At 35.0% G+C, this 24,089-nt stretch overlaps 1 protein-coding gene and 1 pseudogene across 1 annotated transcript; both read left to right on the forward strand.

Annotated features, from left to right (window-relative positions):
• The first annotated feature begins 6,851 nt into the window (after positions 1-6,851).
• Positions 6,852-11,430, forward strand: LOC141690029 (sulfite exporter TauE/SafE family protein 4-like). The gene is made up of 12 exons (XM_074494603.1): positions 6,852-7,216; positions 7,297-7,456; positions 7,906-8,106; positions 8,265-8,326; positions 8,824-8,869; positions 8,949-9,004; positions 9,088-9,174; positions 9,536-9,586; positions 10,036-10,275; positions 10,430-10,523; positions 10,726-10,866; positions 11,004-11,430. The coding sequence occupies exons 1-12, from the start codon at positions 7,049-7,051 to the stop codon at positions 11,084-11,086; spliced, it is 1,389 nt and encodes a 462-aa protein (XP_074350704.1). The 5' UTR covers positions 6,852-7,048; the 3' UTR covers positions 11,087-11,430.
• A 1,913-nt stretch (positions 11,431-13,343) lies between these two features.
• LOC141689113 (large ribosomal subunit protein eL24-like) lies at positions 13,344-19,840 on the forward strand (annotated as a pseudogene).
• The last annotated feature ends 4,249 nt before the right edge of the window (positions 19,841-24,089 follow it).

The following is a 24,089-nucleotide window of genomic DNA, read 5'->3' on the forward strand; positions in this document are numbered from 1 at the left end:
CTATCCAACTTGCATCACTGTACCCTTCAAGCACACCAGGAAATCTCCTGTAGTGTAAACTAAGGTACATTGTGCCGTTTAGATATCTAAGTACTCTATCAAGAGCATCCCAATGAGTTCTGTTTGGACAACTTGTATATCTAGCCAATTTAGACACAGAATATGAAATATCTGGTCTAGTACAGTTAGCAAGATACTGCAAGCTCCCAATAATCTGAGAATGCCTTAACTGAGACACAGGCACTCCCGAAGTATTCTTGACAAGGGCAACTTTCGAATCATAGGGTGTACTAGCGATTTTACACTATGAATAACCATATTTCTCAAGTATAGATTTCTCTATATAATGAGACTGAGTCAAGGTTATTCCTTCAGTGGACTGAATCAGTTTGATTCCAAGAATCACACTTGCCTCACCCATATCCTTCATTTCAAAATGCCTTTTCAAGAATTAGTCTCGTTAATAATCTCAATATTGGTTCCAAACAGTAAAATATCATCCACATATAGGCACAAAATAACACACTCATTACCTTTAACTTTAGTGTAGACACACTTATCACTTTCATTAATCTTATAACTGAAAGACAATACAGTTTCATCAAACTTTTTATGCAAATCTCTTGGAGCTTGTTTCAAGCCATAGATGGATTTGATCAACTTACATACTTTCCTTTCATTGCCTGATGCAACAAATCCCTCAGGCTGATCCATACAAATCTCTTCTTCAAGTTCACCATGAAGAAAAGTCGTCTTTACATCCATCTGATGGATGATAAGACCATGGACTGAAGCCAATGCTATAAGCATTCAGATTGTTACCATTCTTGCAACCGGAGAGTATGTAACAAAGTAATCAATTCCTTCCTTTTGCTTAAAACCCTTAGCTACCAGTCTAGCTTTGTACTTGTCTATTGAGCTGTCAGGGTTCAACTTCCTTTTAAAGACCCATTTGCACCCAATAGTAGAACACCCAGGAGGGAGATCAACCAACTCCCATGTTCCATTAGAAACAATAAAGTCAATTTCACTCTTTACAGTGCCCTTCCAGTGCCTTGACTCAGAAGAATCCATAGCTTGTTGGAAAGTTAAAGGTTCGTCCTCGATATTGTAAGTGATGAAATCACCTCCAAAATCCTTGACTACCTTTGCACGCTTACTTCTCATTGGTTCTTCTAGTTTCTTAGGAATAGAGCTACTACTAGGTTCCGCCCCTACATTTGTCATCTTTTCCACATGATCAGGAATAGAACTTGATGTGTGAGTAGGATCTTTCTCAAAAGTCGTTTCAAGTATTCCAGTCTTCATAGGGTAGACATCCTCAAAGAATGTCGCATCTCGAAATTCAACTATCGTGTTTGCCACTATACCATCTATGTCAGATTTTAACACTAAAAATCTCATACCTGTAGTGGTTTCAAGATAGCCCAGAAAGATACAGTCAACAGTCTTTGGACCTAGTTACTTTCTCTTGTGTTTAGGAACAAACACTTTAGCAAGGCACCCCCATACACAAAGATATTTAAGACTAGTCATCCTGCCTTTCCATAACTCCAAGGGTGTTTTATCCATGTGTTTCAGAGGGACTCTATTCAAAATATGGCAAGCCGTATTTAGAGCCTCTCCCCACATGTATTTAGGCAACCCAGAGTTAATAAGCATACTATTAATCATATCTTTAAATGTTCTGTTCTTTCGCTCAGCAACCCCATTAGACTCAGGTGTGTATGGTGGAGTAACTTCATGAACTATACCATTGTTTGCACAAAATTCATTAAAAGCATTACTCGTATACTCACCACCTCTATCAGATCTCAACCTTTTAAGTAACTTACTAGTTTGTTTTCTACTTCAGTTTTATATATAATGAATTTACTAAGTGCTTCATCCTTATGTCTAAGTAAATAAACATAACAGTATCTACTACTATCATCTATAAAAGTAATGAAGTATCTAAACTGGTCCTTGGTCAACACACCACCAAATTCACAAATATCAGTTTGTACTAAATCTAACAAGTCTGAATCCCTAACAACGTTATGAAAAGGTTTCCTTATTTGTTTAGCAGACACACATACTTGACATTTAGAATTCTTTTCTATGGTATGTTTTGGTATCAACTCTAAGTTCATCATGTTCTTAAGAGCACCAAAGTTTAAATGACCTAGTCTAGCATGCCATATATTCAAGGATTCAATACAGTTAACAGAAGGAATAACATTATTATTCAAATTTCCCAAAACGGGATCCGCATTAATAACAAATAAATCATTTGACAAATAACCCTTGCCAAAGAATGTACCAGTGTGAATAAGAACTACTTTATTACATTTGAACGAAATTTCAAAATCACTAGAAACTAAACAGCTTCCACTTATTATATTTCTACGCATGTCGGGAACATGATGCACTCTCGTCAGAGATAGAATACGTCCTGAAGGGAACTTCAGATCCACGTTTCCAACTCCATGTACTTGAGCAGCACTAGCATTCCCCATCTTCACAGTCAGGCTATGACTCTGTTGATAAGATACAAATAAACTAATATCAGCACAAATATGTACATTAGCTCCAGTATCCATCAACCATTCATTTGACAGATAGATAGAAAATATCACAGGGTTGTAGGATACATACCGGTCAACGTCGGTTTCAGAAGCCGTAGCCTCACCAACAACCATGTTCACTACAGGCCCAGTTGCGGTTCCAAGCACAACATTCGCTTGCGCTACCTCGGTTTTCTTCGCTTTCTTCGTAGGGCAGTCCTTACTCCAGTGCCCAACCTGCCCACAAGACCAGCATGGTTTGTTTGCCTTGGGTTTCTTGGCCTTGTCCTTATCACTCTTAGGTTTATTACTATTAGCTATCTTAGCAAAAGCCTTCCTCTTCTATCCTACAGTTGCTATGTTTACCTTCGAGGTAGCGTGTTCAGTTGGCATCACATGTCCCTGTTTGGACTTGTGTTGTTCTTGTACCGAGATGTCCAGCATAAGGTTGGTCCAGGTGATCTCTCCTTTCTGTCTTTTCAGGGGGAGAGAGAACTCTTCCCAAGACTTCGGGAGCTTTTCAATCACACTCGTCACCTTGAACTTCTCCGGGAGATTCATTCCAGACTTCTTCAAAGCATGCACTATCATCTCGAACTCATGCACCTGCTCAGTCATGGACTTATTGTCCACCAGCTTGAACTCGAGGAACCTTGCCACAGAATACTTTTCTAGACCTTGTGAGTCAGTATTATGTGTCTGGTCCAGCTTCTCCCATAAGAGTTTTGCGGAGTAGGCATCAGAAGAATAGAAATCAAACAAAGTGTTTGTTAGTGCTGCCAGAATGGCCGCCCTAGCCACTCCATCCTTCTCAGCCCACTTCACAAAAGCCTTAACTGTGTCAGCCTTCTCTTGATCCACTACTGGTTTCTCATATTCCACAACCGGCCACATACCCTTTATAGTCAGCCACAACTTCATCCTTTTCTGCCAGCGAGAAAAGCCTATGCCACCGTTGAATTTCTCCGGTAAACCGGTTAGTTCAACAGCTTGTGGGAAACTATAGGTGGTCCAATCAATGGCCCCGGCAGTTGCGCCCGAACCGCTACCACCACCAACGATAACCACACTTTTGTTGACCATTATGCTAAATTCTAAATAACTAATATTCTCTTCAAGAATGTTGTAAATTTCACTAACAAATATTGCAACACAGAGGCAAGTGTATAAAGAATTTAACAAGTTCAGGCCAAGACCACAGTCAACAAAACAAAGCATGCATGTAAACAAAATCAGTAACTGAAATAACGAAGAGAGAAACGAAGATGTACCCGAAACCATAGCTTTCAACAGTGACTGAAAATAATGGTGCACAGATACAAAATGCCAAGAAAATATGATCACAGCTGAGTCACCAGGCCTTGCTCGAAGTCCTGGCTGCTCTTGAAGAGAATATTGCCCCCTACCTGCTGCGTTTGGGATGCGTGCAATATCTCCACCAGGATAAAACAGCTCGGAGTTTATGTTAACAGCAGCAACAAAACCTCCACCTCGACCAGCACCTCAGTCGCCGGAAAACCAACCTACAACACTTCGAACTTGTATTTTTGTGAGAGAAAATGCAGAAAGGGAGAAGAGAAGAGAATGTTGTGTGGTGTAAAAAATACATTCACTTTAGCCTCTATTTATAGAAGAGGAAAAATGAAACTGTTCCACACACTTTAATGTCTGAATTAAACTGCACCATTAATTTAAAAAATCAAAACTGATCAGATTTTGAATTTAAATTATTTGTAACAGTTTTTTCACTTAGCCCAATTCAGTATCAAACCCAGCCCAACAATTTATTATAATAATAATAATCCAGTCACCGATAAATAAATTCGAATTAAAATTAATTCTCAGATAAATAAAATCATCGCCCAGGTCGCCTCGCGTACGCGAGACGCTGAGACATTCGCCCAAATCGCCCTTCGACCCGACCCGGTGCGTGGCGTGGCGGGGCGGCGGCGGCGCGCACGGGTGAAGCACACAACAACACAATGGACCATCACACACCTTAGTAGTTGTATACTACTCATGTGGGTAATACCATATAAAGCACACAACCCCCTTTATTTATTTCAATGTGGGACAAACATTCTCAAAATTTCAAGATTTTCCAAGCTACTTTCAACTCTCAATTCATATGAATTTCATTAAGAAAATTCTTAAAACCATACATGAAAATTTAAGTTCAAATATCATTGAACAATTTCCAATCATTAGATTTTAGGATTAATATCAAGAACATAATTAAATTAAACTCTAAAATCCTTATTTTCTAACAAATTGTATGTAGACCACATTAGATCTTGTATAAAAATATTGCAAATCATATTATTTTTCGAATAATATTTTACAAAAATCATTATTTTATTCAAAATCCATCATATATCCATCTGCATGTAGAACATTATAAAATATTTTATTTTACGAAACATGTATAGTTTACTGAATATTTGTTCAAATTGCACAACATACACATTATACATATTAAACTTAAATGATTTTCAACAATTTTAATAAATTAATGATATTCGTATAACAAACTTCACAAAATAATATATTTTCTAATGTTTTGATTACAAAATATATGTAATTTTCTAGGTATCTGATTAAAATGTGGTCATCATAAAACTTTTTTCCTAATAAAACTCATTAGCTAAGGTTTTATATAACCACGATAACCAGTTACTATAACCAATCATTTCACATTTTATGACAAGATTTGGAGATGATATAAGTAATTAAAACAGCCTTTTTCACTATAAATTTTGATCCATGTGTAAATTGTTGGCAAACATGATGGAATGAATGACAAAGAAAACACTGTAGTTTTGAGGAAAAGAAAACACTCGTACATACATATAGTGGGGTTAAGAAGGGCTTGTATTGAGTTTCTTTTAACTGGAAATGATCACGAGCGGGGAAAACCGCAGATCCTGGTGAGGCTGAGAAATAACTCAAATTATTTTCCAGCTACCAAAATATAGTGAAATTGCCAAGAAGTTTCGTCATGCTAGTCGTTACATGTGAAAGCAGCAGACGTATCTATTTTGAATGCAAACACAGCTTTTGTTTTGTTTTGTTTTGCTTTTTTATTTTTTTTCTAAATTTTGCAATTGCAAACTTATCATTACTCCGGTGTACAACAATCCAAAACTTGCTTTGTCATTGGCACACTGATGTTGATCCCTCAGTTGGAGTTTTACTAATTTCATTCCTATACACACGTACACGTTGTAGAAGAGCAAGAATCGAATTCAGATACTTTATATCATATAAAATAAGTTCATAACAGATTTGATTAGATGAATACTTTAATATGGATATTTGATAGTTATCAATTTTTTTAATTAAATTAATCCTAAGAAAAATTTACATAATCCGCTCATTTAAAATGTTACTACTGACAATTAACCTATTTTGAAATTGGGCCCAAGACTTTAAAGTTTTAAGCATACAATAACTGTACAACAACACATTCCACGTTTAAAATTAACTTTGCGGGTGAGGAAAGTAGTATTGCTGGAGGCTACAAGCCGAGAGTACTGAATAAGAACATACATAATAATCAGTCATCAGATCTAAGTCAGAGCCTTAATTTTATTTTATTTTTATATAATTAAGGGTATTTTTTCATAAATTTAAGTGCAAAAAAGTTAGATTTTATTTTAAAAGCATATCATTTGCCCTCTAAAAATTAACATATCTATTGGATATATTCTTTTATTTTACGTTCCATTTGATTGAATTCTTTGCACATGGTCCCTTTCTAATTTCTATTATTGCCTGCCTGTGATCCCTGCACCATGCTCACGGATTTTTATATACATACATGAATAATTTTAAAGATCTCAAATTTATTATTCAAATTGTATCCAAATAATGTTGTGATATGATTGGCTACTCATCAATTGATAATAGCAGGCTATCTGTATTCACGTCAATTTTACCGATAAAAAAAATTCTAAATTGTCAAGGCAATAGTATCACACCATTTAAGATGAAATTTTGATACTTAATTTGATAGCTCTAACACTATTTTTTTTATATTTAGCAAGATGTACATATATTCTACTAATTTTTTTAAATAATATTAAAATTTTAAACAATTAAGAAACATAAATATAATATTTATAGTAAGATTTAGTATATTAAAATATTATCTTGTTGGAAAATGAAAAAAAAGTGGTAAAAATCAGAATATATTAGGGATCAAAATTAATTTAATACTATTGATATTTTATTGAAATGGGGCCGCCTATGGTGACCGCAGATGTAGCTATTGTTATATATGGGGTTGGAATGAAATCGAAAGCTGTGGCCTAGTCCATTAACACACCATTGTTTTGTGGTACACAGACTTCTACCAATATTTTGTAACGAGTATTGATTATTAGGCCCTTTTGCCAGTGCTATTTATTTAATTCAATTAGCGGTGGCTACGTGTGTGTAACAGTTTTTATTTCATTTTTCATATCTTTCTTTGCATAGGCTTCTGTTTATGCGTTTCAGTTATGGCCACTAAAGCTCTCCTTGTTTATTTGTTGCCAACTTTCTCTGTTGCTATTCTTTCCGTCTTGTTCATTCCCCAGCAGAATCTACACAGGGATGATTCGTTTCTTTCGTTTGCGAACGTTACTTATTCTTCGCATCTTGATGGAAGTGACACTAAGCATTGGCCCGTATGTGTACCATGTTTTTAGTTCTATGTTATACGTGTGTTTATTTATGTACGTGTGTTAATGGTTTATGTTTTGTGCAGGAACTGGAGTTCAACTGGAGAATAGTTGTGGCAACTGTGATGGGATTTTTGGGTTCAGGGTTTGGAACAGTTGGCGGTGTTGGAGGTGGAGGCATATTTGTTCCCATGCTCACTTTAATTGTTGGATTTGATACCAAGTCTGCTGCTGCTCTTTCCAAGTGTAAGCTCTCCCCCCTTATCTTTTTCTTTACATGTCAGACACAGACACACTTTTTTTTTAGATAGTTCAACACACATGTCAGGACTACTACCGACCTCTCTTAGAGAAGCCAAGACCTCAACTACTGCACGCACGCACCTACTCTTTTTTGGCTCCACACACTTGTTTAACTAATATATATTAACAGAGAACTATAGTTCCAAAGTACGCCTTTAGGGGTGATAAATGTGTTTTGTCTCTCATTGCAAAAATCTTGAACTTTAAGCGGGGGTGTTATAGGATTATGTTACTTATGGATCATCTTTTATCTCAAACATTAAGCGGGGTTTTAAAGAATTACGTTACTTATATATGGATCATCATTTATCTCGTATCACATTAGAGTTTCTTCCGTTATGATGAATAAGTGAGGATAATGAAAGTAGTACTGCTTTGATACATTATTGCAGGTATGATAATGGGAGCATCAGCTGCTTCAGTGTGGTACAACTTAAGGGTGCCACATCCTTGCAGAGAAGTGCCCATACTGGATTATGATCTAGCTCTTCTCTTCCAGCCAATGCTCATGTTAGGCATTACAATTGGTGTTTCTCTCAGTGTTGTTTTCCCATACTGGCTCATCACTGTACTCATCATCATTCTTTTCTTAGGTATTTTTTATTACTAATATAAATTTTCTTGTCATGGTTTTGTTCCGTTTATTTCTGTCTGCATTATTGCTGTCTGGACCAAACAGTTACATGTGCGGTTATGTACTCTGTTGTTGAAGACAGTTGTTCATTCTATTTGTTTATTAATTCTTATACAGGGACATCCTCTAGATCTTTCTTTAAGGGTATTGAGATGTGGAAAGAAGAAACTCTTCTGAAGGTCAGTTGTTGTAGTGCATCTTTCCTGTTGGATGTGAAAATTGGGCTTAGTGAATGGTTAAATGATATTCAAGTCCAAAATAGTCTGTCTAGCAATAAAAAATGATACATTTCTAAAACTTTGTTCTAGAGATCTGAGTAAAATTTTCGCTTTAAGCTTAACTACGCAAGTAGAGGATAAGTGCGCCCGAGTGGTGTACGTGAGTGTTTACATTTATGCAACCAATGTCTTCCAGAATAATAAAAACTATTCAGTTAGACCTTAATAACACTGGTTAGAGGCAAACTAATATGGTACTACATTTCCTTAATCTACTTGTTACAAGTTCATATTCAACCATAGGAATTTCTTGTTTCAGAAAAAGCAAAGATGAAACATGTCCCCTGCGGATCACATTGAGTACCATCAATTAGTCATAAATAGGAAAACACCTGTTATAATTGAATTTCAGGTAAAGAGCAGATAAAACTCATTGTCATTTTCATTTTTTAATGCAGAAAGAAATGTCAAAGCATCCAAAGACAGTAAATTCTCGTGGTGAACGTAAGTTCAAATTATATACTATGTCTTTAATGATAACTTCACTTTTATTTTGGTTTGATAAGTTTATCTCTACTTTCAGTTCTCATTGATACAATGTATGACCCATTAATTCCGAGAGAGGAAAAAACACCAATGGTAAGCACTCTATTCTTTTGAGTTTCCCTAATTTGTAGTTTTTATTAGTTTGTCATACTTACCATTGTACTATAATATTACAGGAAATTTTCCTGTTCAATTTAAGATGGAAAAGAATTCTAGCACTACTTGCTGTGTGGGTTTCATTCTTACTTCTTCAAATAACCAAGGCAAGTGATATTCAGTTTCCTCTGCTACTTATTTCGTCAATTGTATAATACTATAATATGATGAGATATGAGAATTTTCAGGACTTCTATTTTCTTGTATTTATTTAATATATTTGAAGCAACTGGATAAAAATGTTAGCTGAAATTGTGCATTATGACATGGAAGGAACTATGATCTGTACTATTGGCTTCTAAAGTCACACTTTAAGGAACTACAACGAAGTGAATAAGTATGCATGAATCTTGATTGGTCATTTCCAAAAATCGCATATACATTTATTTTTGACATGTGCACTAGCTAGTTCTATGCTTAATGTACTTAAGTCTTCAAATTCTAAGTTGTTGATTTTCTTGTGTGCAGAATGATTTATTGGTTTGCAGTACATGGTACTGGGTGCTCAATCTATTACAGGTATATTTTCTAATATTCTATTGACTCATTTCTTTACCAAAATTTGCAGTTTCTTAGGTAATTAGAGTTCCTTGGTGTTCAGTTTGTAGTTTCTAAATAACAATTATATATGTGTTTGGTTCATCACTATGTAATTTCTAGTTATGTAGTTAATTTTGGTAAATTGTATTATTTAACAACTAATTAACTATGGAAGTTGTGGTGGCCATGAGCCCATGTCGTTGAGGGAATATATAACTAAATCCCTGCGATTGGAGTAATTACGAGGAACTTGGAACTCCAAGTTACTTTCTTAAACTTAAAAGTCTTTAACAAAAAATTGTTAAATTATTTTAAGTTCCAAGGAGCTTATAGTTGCACCGCTGAATTACATCAAAACAAATGAGACCTAACATTTTCTGTCCCTTAAGCTAGCCTGTTTTCCTGAACATGCTTGTTATGTGTTTCAGTTTCCAGTTGCACTTGGAGTCTTTGGATATGAATTTGTTAAATTATATACTGAAAGCAAGAGGAGGAGAAATGCAGGGAATACAGAATCCGTATGTGAAGCTGCAATTGAGTGGACTATACCAAACCTTGTATTTTGCGCACTCTGTGGCATCTTAGGAGGCACTGTTGGAGGGCTGCTTGGTTCGGGTGGTGGATTTATTCTTGGTCCACTCTTGCTTGAGATTGGTGTCATGCCTCAGGTATGTTAATTTAATGCAAGGATAAAAATAATTTAATGCAAGGATAAAAAAATCGGAGGGATTTAGGCAAGGACAAACTTCGACTAAGCATTTGGTTTCTTTCCGATTTTCTTGAAACATTTGATAGAAAAATATTAATTGTGTCGTTCTACAGGTTGCTAGCGCGACAGCAACATTTGTAATGATGTTCTCTTCATCCTTATCTGTGGTGGAGTTCTACCTCCTCAAGAGATTCCCCATTCCTTTTGGTAGGTTCAATTCCTTTTGGTGTATTCATATACCATGTCCATAATTGTCTTCTTCAGGTTGTTAGATAAACAGCTCTGCAGGAAAATAAAAATATTTAGAGAACTTACTGAATTCTATTAAAGGAGAGAGGAAATGAACATTTAGGGTATGTAAAATTTTGAGGTTAATCTTATAGTAACCAGTATTTCTTAATTTCTGCAGCGTTGTACCTCATGTTCGTTTCTGTTTTGGCTGGCTTTTGGGGACAACTCTTCATAAGAAAACTCATTGCAGTGCTAAAAAGGGCCTCACTGATTGTCTTCATCCTCTCTGCTGTCATCTTTGCCAGTGCTTTGACAATGGGTAAGTCTAAAATTCAATTGATGCTATTCATAATTTTTGAATAGTCTGGATGTTATTTGAATAGGTGACCTTCTTTCTGTAATAACCTTAAATCTGGCAAAAACCAGCTTAAACTGACTTTCCAATATGATCTGCAGGTGTTGTTGGCATCGAAAAGAGCATAAAGATGATAAACAATCACGAGTTCATGGGATTTTTAGGATTCTGTTCTAGTCAGTGAGCAAGCTTCACTGATTAATGAATACCCAAAAACTATAATATAGTTATGATGTTGGTCAATCCATGTTGATCAAATATTCATGTATTCTTGGAGGATAGCAGCGAGGTGTTGGTCAATTAGGCATTGACCAATCCAGAATTGCGGTGATGACCCCTTTCAAGGTTCATTTGTTCGTGCATTTTTTAATATACGTTGCAAGAGCATGGTTGCACAGGTGTTAGTTTCCAGATTAACGCAGCTCATCAGCTGTGTCTGTGGTGTACCTTCCTAGCAGCATTTGTTCTTAATCATGTATACAACATTTTGTCTAGAGTCTTGCTGAATAAGAATTAAAGTTTGTGTTACTCTTTTTGATGACTGGTACTTGGTAGTAATTTCAACCTTGTTAATGTTATAGGATCCTTCCTTTCTCCCTGTAATCATATTCGGTAGTATTTAGACTCTTGAAACACTAGTGCTCAGAATTTTAAGGACGCGGACACTGGTCTTGTGGTCTGAACTGTGGACACTGGTCTTGTGTTCCAAAATGATCAAAATATATAAAAAAAGATTAGTGACTAGAGGTATCGAACTGAGTACAAAAGAGTTCCCAAATAATATGGCATATGTGTTACGGCAATTTGAGCTGTTTTAATTGGTGGAATTGATATTAATGTCAAAGGGTCTATCTTATTTAATTGTATCATGACCACCTAGTAAAATATGAGAATCGTTTTGAGATCCAGTTTTGGGTACCTAGCATTTATTATAAAAAAATAGTTATACGTTAACATGCGTTCGTTTCAAGTCTGCCTTAGCTATTGTCCGAAGCCCAGCAACTTAGGGAGACTGCCTTCGCTATTGTTTGCAGCACTGCAACTCATGGAGACTGCCTTAGCTATTGCAGAACTTCAAACGACCTTAACATAATTTTGGAACCAGGCAACGTGATTGAAAGCGCAGCACTTTAGCTTGTTATATTATGTTTTAGAAAGGAATAATTGTCTTTGCCATGCATGTAGAATGCCTTTTTCTTTCGCAAAACATAATATTTTATTTCATATATATAATTTACTCATCACGCGAAAGTAAGTAGTTACAGATTTTGAGTCATGAATCAGTTTTCAAATTATTTCTTTTTAAAATTTCGGTTAAAAAGAATAGGCCGATATATTTCAATTTGGTTTATAAGAAAAAATTTCGGTCCAATTCAATTTTAAGAAAAAATAGAGCTTTTCCATTATTTAAATTTCATTTCAGAACTGAACGAATGCCCGTGCCTACCCATATCAAACAATAGCCGGCTTATAGCTACGGGCCGGTCACAAAATATGAACGGACTTGTTTCCACAATGCGATCTCAATTGTGACAGGGCCCATGTTTGAGCAATAATATAGCGAATATAGGACACTTTTGACGGTTTTGTCATTGTTCAGGGTTTTACCAATTATATCGTACTCAATCAATCGGGCATCAGTAGCAGCTAGAGCTGACCAAACAAGCGGTTTGGCTCGACCCGTCCGCAATTCATCTCATCAAAATTTGTCTAATTCGGCGCGTCAACGAACGGTTAATTATTCGGCACTAACCATCAAGTATAACGAACCGAATACGAATAATATTTTCTGAAACTGGAACCGGCCCGGAACCTGACCGGCCCGAACCGGCTAATACGCCAATGAAGAGACAGAAAATTAAGGCAGTTATTCGCGGATAACCAGCTCGTGAATAATATTATAACTTTAATCTTTATGCTTAATTTATGTTTACAATATTGTAAATTTAATCTTTATGCTTAATTTATGTTTACAATATTGTAAATTTAATCTTTATGCTTAATTTAAAAAAAAAATATTGTAATTTATGTTTACAAAAAAGTTGATTCATTACAATTTACAACTACAAGTTACAATACAAGAGCTCATTAAAAAAGAATAGAAATATGCTTATGCATTTATGCTCGTGCAACATGCATACTACCAGGTTTATTCGCCTGAACCGAGCGGTTAACCGTCTACCTACCAGTTTTCTTTATTCTAGTTTAATCAAATTATTCGTTTGTTAACCGCACAAACCGCCTATTCGCCTTAACCGTGTTATTCGCTTTATTCGCGTGCCGTTCACGAGTCCTCCAACTCTATAATCGGCCTGACTCGGCCCGAACCGTATATCCTCACGTGCCGTTCACGATTTCAGATGTCAACAAATCGGCCCGTCCAAAATTCAGCCTGACGCGTTCGATCCGTTCGTTTGGCCGGCTCTAATAGCAGCACATACATGGTTCTCAAGTATCCTCCCTTTATTTACCTATACGTTTAATGTATGTACGCATGCATGAATTTTTTTTACAAATGTTTAATTTTAGAAATAGAAGCAGGCATTTTAATACGAAATGCATGAACAAACGTATACAAGCAATATATAGGATGCTTTTTAATACACTTTTAATAAAATTATATTGAAAATTTTAAATTTATTGGGTACAACATTATCCGGTAAAACTGCTTTGCATGAAATAGTATCGTATAATGCCCTTATACTTTTGATATTTGAGTAGGAATTAGCGTGAATGTAATAGAGTTGCATTTGCACAAATTAATTGTCTCTGGTTAATGTAATAGAGTAAATTGTAATATTGGCCGGATGGTATTTCATATACTATATGGAGTTTCCTTTTTTTCTGGAATTTTATAGAAATTAAAAACTTAAGAGTGAGCATAGGAAAATGAAAAGTCAATAAATTAAGACTTAGTTAAATACAACCATGAATCGCTAGGAAACTAGGATCAATACATTAGTAACTTAGAATTGTGCATCCTTTAGGAGCCGGCCAAACGAGTGGTAATTGAATCGGCTCGCCGGAAATTCGGCACGGCCCGACCGGCACGATCGTCTGGCCACCTCTACATCCTAACATACGGTGTATGGAAAGCTGTTCTATTAACTTCCTAGTCATCGTGTTGTTAAACCCTTTTCCTCATGTGACGTCCAGATTTATTATTACTGCTGTGTTATTGGAAGATCTTCAGTCTGATTCACATGTACATGGCTTAATTTTGAGAACCTCTATATAACAAATACAGGTTCCTATATGTCTGTCGTGATAGAAACTACTTCTAGTTATTTGTTGAAGTGGAATAACACATCTTGACTTCCAAACTGGACTTGGACTCATTCTGCTGATTTTTTCTTTTGCTAAAGATTCTACTAAAAATTAGTATGGTATTAAGAATCTGAACTGTGTATATATTGATTAATTGTTAAAAAGGGTAAGAAATGCAAACAAAGTCATAACAATGAAAGAAAGAGAAAACAGCTTCAAATATATTTCCAGGTTACCTCACAAACAGTTAAGGCCATGGCGCGATATTCCGCCTCGACAGTTGAGCGAGCAATGACAAATTATTTATTGGTTTTCCAGCTAATTGGAGACTTCCCTAGAATGATACAGAACCCTGATGTAGATTTTCTAGTGACATGGCAGTTAGCCCAGACACTATCACTATATGCCTACAAAGAAGCTGCTGAGGACGAGGCTAGGAGAATGCCTTGCCATGGATTAGCTACAAGATACCTCAGTAGGCGTTTGGCTGTTTGCATATGGGCACTAGTCGGTTGATGCATATATTGGCTGGGAATGTGAACTGGGAAAGCTATATTGGGCCTTGTTACTGTCAAATAAATGAGTTTCTCAATGAGTATTTGGTAGGGATGAGGATCAGACAGAGTAGCACCTTTGTAAGGAGTCAACTTCAGGTGCGTGTCTATTGGCACTTTCAAAGGTGTAGCATTAAAAAGGCCATACTCATTCAACAAATCTAGAGTGTACTTTTTCTGGGAGATAAAGAACCCAGATGGTGATCTTGATATCTCCAGTCCTAAGAAGTAATTGATTGACCCTAGATCCTTCATTTTGAACTATTGAGATAGAAGAGCTTTGATATCTTCAATTTCTTTGACTGAGTTGCCACAAACCAGAATGTCATTCACATATATAAGAATAAGAGTTATACTGGAACTGGTTTGTTTAACAAAGAGACTATGATCATTCTGAGATTGAGTATAATATAGATCCAACTGAATAGAAAACAACTTGCTAAACCACTGGCGAGGAGCTTGCTTGAGATCGTAGAGAGACTTTAATAATATACATACAAGTGCAGTAACTGCAGCAGAACCAGAGTTTGTTGTGATTCTCGAACCAAGTCCATTATATCCCGGTGGGAACTTCATAAATACTTGTTCTTCCAGCTCGCCATTCAAAAAAGCATTGCTTACGTCCATTTGCAATGTATGCCAATCTTGAATGGCAGCAACAACAAGGAGGGAACGAACCATTGTTAACTTGGCAATGAGAGCAAACGTCTCTGAGTAGTCAACACCATAAATCTGTTTGCACCCAAGAATAACTAGCCTTGATTTATACCTCTCAATTGACCCATCAGGACTGTACTTAGTTTTGTACAACCATTTACATCCGATTGCCTTTTTCCCTGGAGGAAGGTTGATGACAGTCTAAGTGTTGTTTTCTTCTAGTACTGCAAGCTCCTGGTTCATGGCTTCTTTCCAATGAGAGTATTGTATGGCTTGGTTGAAGGTGACAGGGTCTGGGGTGGTGTTAAGGTTTGCTAAGAAGCAGTGAAACTGAGGTGTGACATCGTGATCAATCACATTAACAACATTAGCTGTAGAGGGTTGTGTGACATAATTATTAGGCCACACTGGTGGCTTATGAGGTCCAGTGGATTTTCTAATTGGAGGTGGTGAGCCTAGGTGTTGAGGTGAGGAAGCATGTGTTTGGTTGGGCGAGTTTGGCACAGTGTGTGCTGGAGGTGTTGGTTGAATGCCAATTTCAGAAAAGGGTTCATCATAGAGAGGTGAGTGAATTTTGGTTTGGTAGAGACACTTGTGTGGGGTGCATATATTTTGCAGAACCAGAGGTATTGAATGGAAAAACCTTTTCAGAGAAGGTAACATCACGAGATACAAACTCAGTGTGAGTTGTCAAGTCATTTAGTTTGTAACCTTTTTGAGAGTTTGGATATCCAAGGAACACACAGAGAACACCCTTTGATTTAAATTTATCTGCCGTGACAGCAGGGTTAGAGGCAAAAGCCAAGCATCCAAAGATTTTAATCAAATCATAATCAGGAACCTTGTGAACTAAAAATTCATATGGAGTTGTATGACCCAAAACAGGAGTTGGCAATCGATTGAGAAGATACACTGATGTCATGATGCAGTCCCCCTAAATGTCAATGATAACCCAGCTTGAAAGCGGAGGCATCTGGCAATTTCCAGGATTGATCTGTGTCTCCTTTCAACTCGTGAATTCTGTTGTGGCCTTCTAACACATGATGTATGATGAAGAGTACCTTTAGCAGCATAAAACAGTTTACAAGTAGCATCCGCAAACTCCGGGGCATTGTCAGTCCTCAAATTAAGAACAAGTTTCTTGAAGTGCACCTCGACATATTTATAGAACATTTGAAGTGTACTAAGATAATGTAACTTGTGCTGTATTAAAATTACCCAGGTGAAGTGAGAGCAGTCATTCACTACTGTTAGAAAATACATGTATTTACCTCTAGTTTGAACTCTGTAGGGCCCCCAGGTGTCAATATGCACTAGCTCAAAGGGAGTGGCAACATGACTTTCACTCGGCTCACAAGGCAGTTTCGAGAACTTTGACATGGGGCATGTGACACACACTAGTGAGGTATGTTGAATTCTAGATTGCAAGGCAGGTATGTGTTTAAGTTTGGCTAAGGGTGCATGACCCATTCTGTGGTGACACAAAGAAAAGGTGTCAACAACTACAATGCCGGAGTTAGCATGCCCATGTGTAGCAATAGTGGTGATTTTTTACTGGTTTGATAACACAGGCCCTTGTACAAATGTCCTGTGGCTTTGATACTTCCAGTGTAAGAATCAAGAATTTCACACAGTTGTGACTGAAAATTGACAATGCACTGATTGTCTTTAGCCAATTTATGGATTGAGATGAGGCTATATTTAAACTGTGGGACATACAGAACTTTGTAAAGCATCAGACTATTGGCAAGTTTAACATCACCAATGTGAGAAATCTTGGTTGTATCTCTAGTAGGGAGTTTGATTATAAGGTCAGGGCTAGAAAGTTTAAGGTTTAAAAGATTGTCTAGGCTAGAGGTCGTGTGGTCACTAGCCCCAGAATCCATTATCCAAATGTCTGTACCAACAGTAGTCAAGTTACATGTGACCATCCCTGAGAAACAGTTTTTAAGCTCATCCTCTCTCTCATATCCTTTAACTTTAATGAACTCTCACTTGGAATCAACTTCAATAGCTGCTGTAACTGTTGTGGTGTGAAAACTACATCATTGTTGCAAGTGCTGCCTTTACCAACTTCTGTACTAGCTTGGGCATTGTTGACTTGCTTGTAATTTTGCCATCTATTTGATCCAAAGCGAGGTGACCCTCTGTGTATAGGCTTCTTATACTTGTGATGATGGGTAGCCAACAACAGACCAGCATCTCTCAGAGCTATGGCCTCCCCCCATAAGCAATACATGTGAATGATTTAAAATCAACAGAGGTTTTGCTAATCATAGCAGCTAATTCATTATCATTATTACTCAAGACACCAGTCTGTGACTCTTTTTGTTGTATTGAAGCAAATGCCATGTCAACAGTGGGTAAAGGGATTTGCATCAAGAGTTGACTTCTAATAGCAGAATAAGATTTATCTAGTCCATTTAAAAATTAAAAAAGTTTGGACTCGGGTTTTTGTGTGGCAAGGGTAGTTAACAGAATGGCCACATCAGGAACAACTGTTGTCATAGTAGATGGGGTATTCATGGAATCAATTTCTTCCCAAAAGCTACTAAGAGTGGTAACATAATCATTTACCTTCACCTTATTTTGTTTAAGCCCAAAAAGGTCTCTATTCAACTTATACTTTCTAGACCCATAACTAAGCATAAAGCGTGTCTCAAGCTGCATCCAAATCTCAAGAGCAGAGTTTATAAATAAAATAGACTGTTTTATTATCAGATACATTACTGTGAAGCAAAGAGATTGCCAAATCATTGCAGTTGTCCCATTGTGCGGTTTGAGCGCGGCTTGAGCTGCATCTTAAGTGCTTCTTGTCACTGTTCCAATCACAAAACCTAGTTTTCTTTTTGATGAAAGTTGTATCTCAAAGGAGCGTTTCCATGACCTATAGTCTCCAGCTCCTTGTAGTTTTGGGATACTGATGGACAAGGGACCATCTGAAGGGTGTAGAAAAAGGGGGTTCTGCATATCTGCAAAGGTAATTCTACCTCCAGCTGCCAGGATAAAAGAGTGTTCTCAAGGTTATATATCCTCACACTTTTGTGGATCTGTCAAAAACTGCTAGATGTTCCAGGGCAAGAAATGCAAACAATAGCAATGAAAGAAAGAGAATACAGCTTCTTCAAATATAATTCATTCTTATCCTCCAAATTATGATCACGACTAGGCTGTTATCTAACTGTACAAAATAAGATGCCAAAACGGCTCTAACACATTCACCAACTTAATGGGAGAAATAGAGGACAAATGCAACTAAACGTGGAAACAGACAAAAGGGAAATAAGGCAGCTACAGAATGGAGAAGGTGGAGTGACAAGGCTGGTGAGATGGAAGTGGCCTGCTGACATGGAAAATATATCAATAGCTTCATTAGTATACCTGCTATCAACTTTCAAATTCCTGTTGTAAGATTCCATAAAACTAATTTATTATTTTTAAATTTTAATATGACTTATGATGATGACACTTTCGTATTAAAGTGTCCTTGTAATGGAAGGGGCAGTATAACTCACAATGAAAAAGCAACCAATATCTACAGAGTAACTCGAAATGGTGCATAAGCTGTTTTTGTTTTGCTGCATGCCAACCACATTGCTATTTACTAGCTTATTCCAACATTGCCTTTGTTATTCTTGTAATGTGTTTTAGATTAAGTTTTAATGTCAGGACAGAACTCTGTCGTTTCACTGGTGCCAAAATATATCCCGGAAGGGGCATCAGATTTGTCCGTGCGGATTCTCAGGTTTTCATAGTACTTATAAACTTGACTATTATGTTTTGCACGATCGATTGTTGCAACTGCTAGAGTGTGATTACTATACTTATTGCTTTTTGTCAATTCAAAATGCAAGAGGCACTTGTACAACAGGTTGAAGCCTTCCAAACTTGCTTGGACGGCTATGTACAGAAAGCAGCATAAGAAGGTGAGTGTATGTTGATACTGTGAATTACTTTGATTCATTATTTTTCCTGCATCTTTCTAAAATTGTTTATATGCAGAAATATGTATTCTAATTCAATCCCTGGAAAATTCAAGTATTTTGAGTCTCTGGCTTCCACCTTATTTGTCATTTGGCTTGTAGAGTCTGTTATGATTCTCTACAACTTCCTTCACTTTTAGGCTCCGAAGAATCTATGCGTTACTCCACCAAAAAGCCTTCCTTCTCTCCGGTGTGTTTCCCTGTTGCTTGTTTCTGTTAATCTTATTAAACAATTTTCTGTCTTATGTTGCTTCATATCGTGATATGATTTATGTATTATTAGTTAAGTTAACCCACCAACATACATTTCTCCATGCAAACAAATAAAAGAAAGTATCAAGAAAACTAAAGACGAAAAGAAGACCAAGAAAGCCGAGGTACTTGGTGGCAAAGACTCGGAAGGCTTCAGGTAAAGGGAATGTGCCCAAGGGAGCTGCACCAATGGGTTCTAAGCTTGGAGGCGGGGGGAAACGATAAACTTTAATGTAATTGTCTATTTCTACGTGAGGTGAGATTGTTTGCTGTACTCGCTGTAGTTTACTAGTTTGTAGTATTCTGATTTTTTTTTTTTTTGCCAAATTTAAAGCAGATTTCATTAATGACTTAAATGAAATTCAATCGGGACAAACCCCCAACTGATCATGCAACCAGGTTGAAAAACAAATAGAGCTAAATAATTAGTCATTTTGTTTCCGGATTGCTTAACAAACTGAATACAAATATTCTGAAAATTAAAAATGAAGGTAATGGTTTCCCGGACAATCCAGCACGCATCTCCCCCGAAAACAGTAGCTTCACAATTGACCCTCACATTAATTCGATTGATATTGCAATGTTCAGAGGACTCAGTTGCAACAACAGAGTTTAGAGGCCTCATATTATGAACAAATATTTTTTGTGAGAGGTGAGCACATGTGATTTTCACCACCGTTCCAAACACACTCCAGCTATCTACTTGCCGGACACCAGCTATAAACCTGCCGAAAGTGTTGTTGATTCGAGATATCCAGATCTCCCAATACACCATCCAATTCATTTTCAACACAACCACCACATCGCAAAAACCGAGACACATCGCATAAAGCGAGACAATCAAACACACAAATAATAACTTAAACAGAACAATACGAAAAAACCCAAAATTCAAAAATCTCGAAATAACACCAAATTGTAATATGTTGTTAGACCAGAGATTTTGAATCCAAAAACTGAATTTTATTATAAAATCCAAGCTGTTATCTTAGTAGATCTTAAAACTAAATGAAAAACTGTAATGGATATTTCGAGATTTGTAAAACAAATCTCGATTTTATTAAAGAAAAAGTGAATAAAAGAAGAAGATGAAGATGAATATGGAGATAGAGATGGATAGAATGGGGGAAAAAGAAGGTAGGACGGCTAGGGTTAGGTAAAGTTAGGGCGGCCGACTCTCATACGTGAGAGAAATTTTTTACCTTAGTGTTTATTTATTGTTAAGATAGTGTCCAGTTAATTTATTAGTAAAGTTAAAAGTATTAGTATTCTGATTTTTATTTTCTTTGAATTTGCAATTTCATTGAGTTTTCTAATGAAGCAAAAGCACCTTGACCTTGTGTCCATTTATATCTGTACAAGATCAAGTCTAATTGTGTGTTATTTCTTGTTTTATATCTATATTATAGATTCAAAATTAAAATTTATCATTCTAATGCTGTTTTATATTTTGTGCTAAAATAGCATAATACTATAATTTGTACTAAATATAGGAAAAAAATAGGTGGATGTGTGAATCTATAATTCCCACCTCATCAAAAGGTAAAAAGTTAAGTAAAAAAAATAGTCTTGTATTCAAAATAATGTGGTACTTGGAATGTTGATGAAATTTGGAACAAAATATAAAACTAACTTTTAAAGTCATGTTCTATTTTAGCACTAAAAATTATTTTTTAATATTAAATTAGAGCAATAACTATACTTATGTTTACATCATCGTTGGACATGTTCTATAATGCACCTGGGATTTTATTTCCCATCATATGGAGTTATATGGACCGTATTACACATTTGAGAGAGGTATATGGACCGTATTAATGACAAAAAAGAATAGGGGAATGTTGAAAATGTAAAATTGAGCTGTATGATGTGTTAAGTCTGCTTAAGGAAAATTAATTGTCTTTGACAGACTTCTTTTCAAAAGTAACCTTACAAAAAAATCGACAGACATAACCTATGTGTAACTTGGTCTTGGTTTTGTTTGTACTAGTAAACTCCATAGTTGATCTTGTTTGCACCAGTTAACTTCATTCCTAATAGTGCAAGTTATCCTTTTGAGCTTGTTCTTGTGTTTGTACCTGGTGGACTTCATTGCTAACAGTGTATGTATGTCTGCATATGTGCTACATCCCATATAAAAAACGATTGCTTGAGGGAGGGGAGAATAAAAGGGGTGATCGCAGGTGGGTTTCTGAAACAGCAGCTTTAGTACTTGTCCTTCACTGATTAGATTCTGCACTATATATTGAGTGATCCCACGCAAAGCTTGTTCAAGAAAAATATTAGTCAAACAAAGCTTTTTTGTCTTTACTACCGGTAGAGTTTTTCACTACATGGTAAATACTACATATTTCTGATGTAGTTACGTGCAAGAAGGGGTCTTAAACATGCACACAAATCAATGCACAGGCAGGATTCAGTGAACTAAGACCAAGTGCAAGGACCAAAGAACAGCAGTGAGTCAGTGACTGAACAAGATGAGAGTTGATCGGATTATAAAACAAAACCCAATCAAAAATTGTAGAAATTTATTATTACTTTTATATTCGGTAGTGGTTTTAAGACAGATTTATTTATATATATATGGTTGGACTTAGATGGAGGACCATCATTTAAAAAAATAAAAATACATAATTTATTTCATTTTTCATCATATATAATTATAAAATTTAATTACCAAATTAAACACGAAGTTGCACATTTTTTAATTTAAAAAATCATTAAAATTTGATAAAATAGTTTAAAGTGGTTGTGTAGTAGAATCACCGTAAACTCAATTCACATTAGAATCAAATTTAATTTTTTTGTTCAAATTTCAATTGTTAAACGTTTTATTATATTTAAATATAATTATTATTCTACATTAGCAACAAATTTGATGAAATTTTATATTAGAATCAAGGGTAAACATGGTTTTCATTTGGTCTGTTAACACTTCCTAAAAATTGTTTGGTTGGTTGCTAACACCTTCTAAAAAAGTATATTAATACCTTTTAAAATAAAGTTTAAATAAATATGATTTTATTAAAAAAATTAATCAAGTATATAATATAACTACAAAATCTATAAATTTTTATTAACTTAATATCTAATTGCACCCAACTTTCTTTCTTACCTCTTGAAACCAAATACTTTCAAAATTAATTTTACTAATTCAAATTATAATATAACAATAATCTAATTAATAACTCAAAAAAAATAAATATTTTTTTAAAAAAATAATATCAACCTATTTATCTATACTATACTATTATAAGTCAAATGTGATTTTCTTTAGTTAATTGGTTAACACTTTCCAAAACACGTTTATCATTTTTCATTGAAAAATAAAAATAAATTTCTATGCTATAAAGTAAACTCACTCAATGTATACCTCTCCCATTGAGCAAAAACACTTTTTTTCATCATGTAGAATAAAATTATATTTAATTAATTTAAAAAATGCGCACAAGCTAAACTTTCATTAGTCATGCCAAAATTCCCATACTTAGTATTGTCACAGAATTCACTACTAAAAATCTACCCCATTGATCATTTATATCAAAAACATATTGGGATCGTAAAATAAATAAATAAATTTGAAAAAATAAGATTAAATAATTTATTTAAAATTAATATCATAAATTTCAAAAACTTATTTATTTTATTTCATAATTTAAATTTTGTAATTAAAAGTAAATATAATAATAATAATAATAATAATAATAATAATAATAATAATAATTAAAATTAAACAATGCATTGCAGAGGTTATATGCTATTTTAAGCGTAACAGGTTATAATTGGTTGTTTGTTTAATACCTTAATGAAAAATAATTAACACGACTTTCAAAAACATTATTAATCTTAAAAATAAGAAAAAAAATTGTATCTTTGACTCTTCTAAAATTAATTCAAATTATAATTCTATCCGAGTCAGAGACCAAATAATCCCATAATTATTTAATTCCTCATAGTTAATACACATCAAATGAACACAAATACTATATTTAAAAATTAAATTAAAATACATGAAATTGAAAAAAACAGAAAACTTGCATTACATAGGCCACCTTGAAATAAGATTTCTCATGTTTAAGAAACACTATAAATAAACAATCGATGTTTTCACGGTAAAAAGAAAAGTGGAATTTTTGATTTGTACACTAAAATTTTAGTTATAAAATAAAGAATTTATGGTGTAATTATTAAAATATGAGTAGCCATGTCACAATTTTAATATCTTTTGATTTTAATAATATAATATTGATATGTGATGGTATTATTAATTTTTATAATAAATATATGAGAATCATTATATTCAATATGAAGAATATTCTAAATTTTGATATTTTAAATATTCAAGTTTGAATCTGTCAAAATTATAATATAAAAAATATATGTATCATTAATTTCATTAATACTTAATTATTAAATTTTATTTAATCTTTCTTGAAGAGAGTAACCCTAGAAACATAGAGAACCTTGATTATAT

This window comes from Apium graveolens, chromosome 10, assembly GCF_009905375.1.
Source record: "Apium graveolens cultivar Ventura chromosome 10, ASM990537v1, whole genome shotgun sequence".
Lineage (NCBI taxonomy): Eukaryota > Viridiplantae > Streptophyta > Magnoliopsida > Apiales > Apiaceae > Apium > Apium graveolens.

Coding starts and splice junctions, on each gene's coding strand:
- LOC141690029 (XM_074494603.1), top strand. CDS start 7,049: ATGGCCACTAAAGCTCTCCTTGTTTATTTGTTGCCAACTTTCTCTGTT. Junction 9,005..9,087: donor GAGAGGAAAAAACACCAATG/GTAAGCACTCTA, acceptor ATAATATTACAG/GAAATTTTCCTGTTCAATTT. Junction 9,587..10,035: donor GGGTGCTCAATCTATTACAG/GTATATTTTCTA, acceptor TATGTGTTTCAG/TTTCCAGTTGCACTTGGAGT.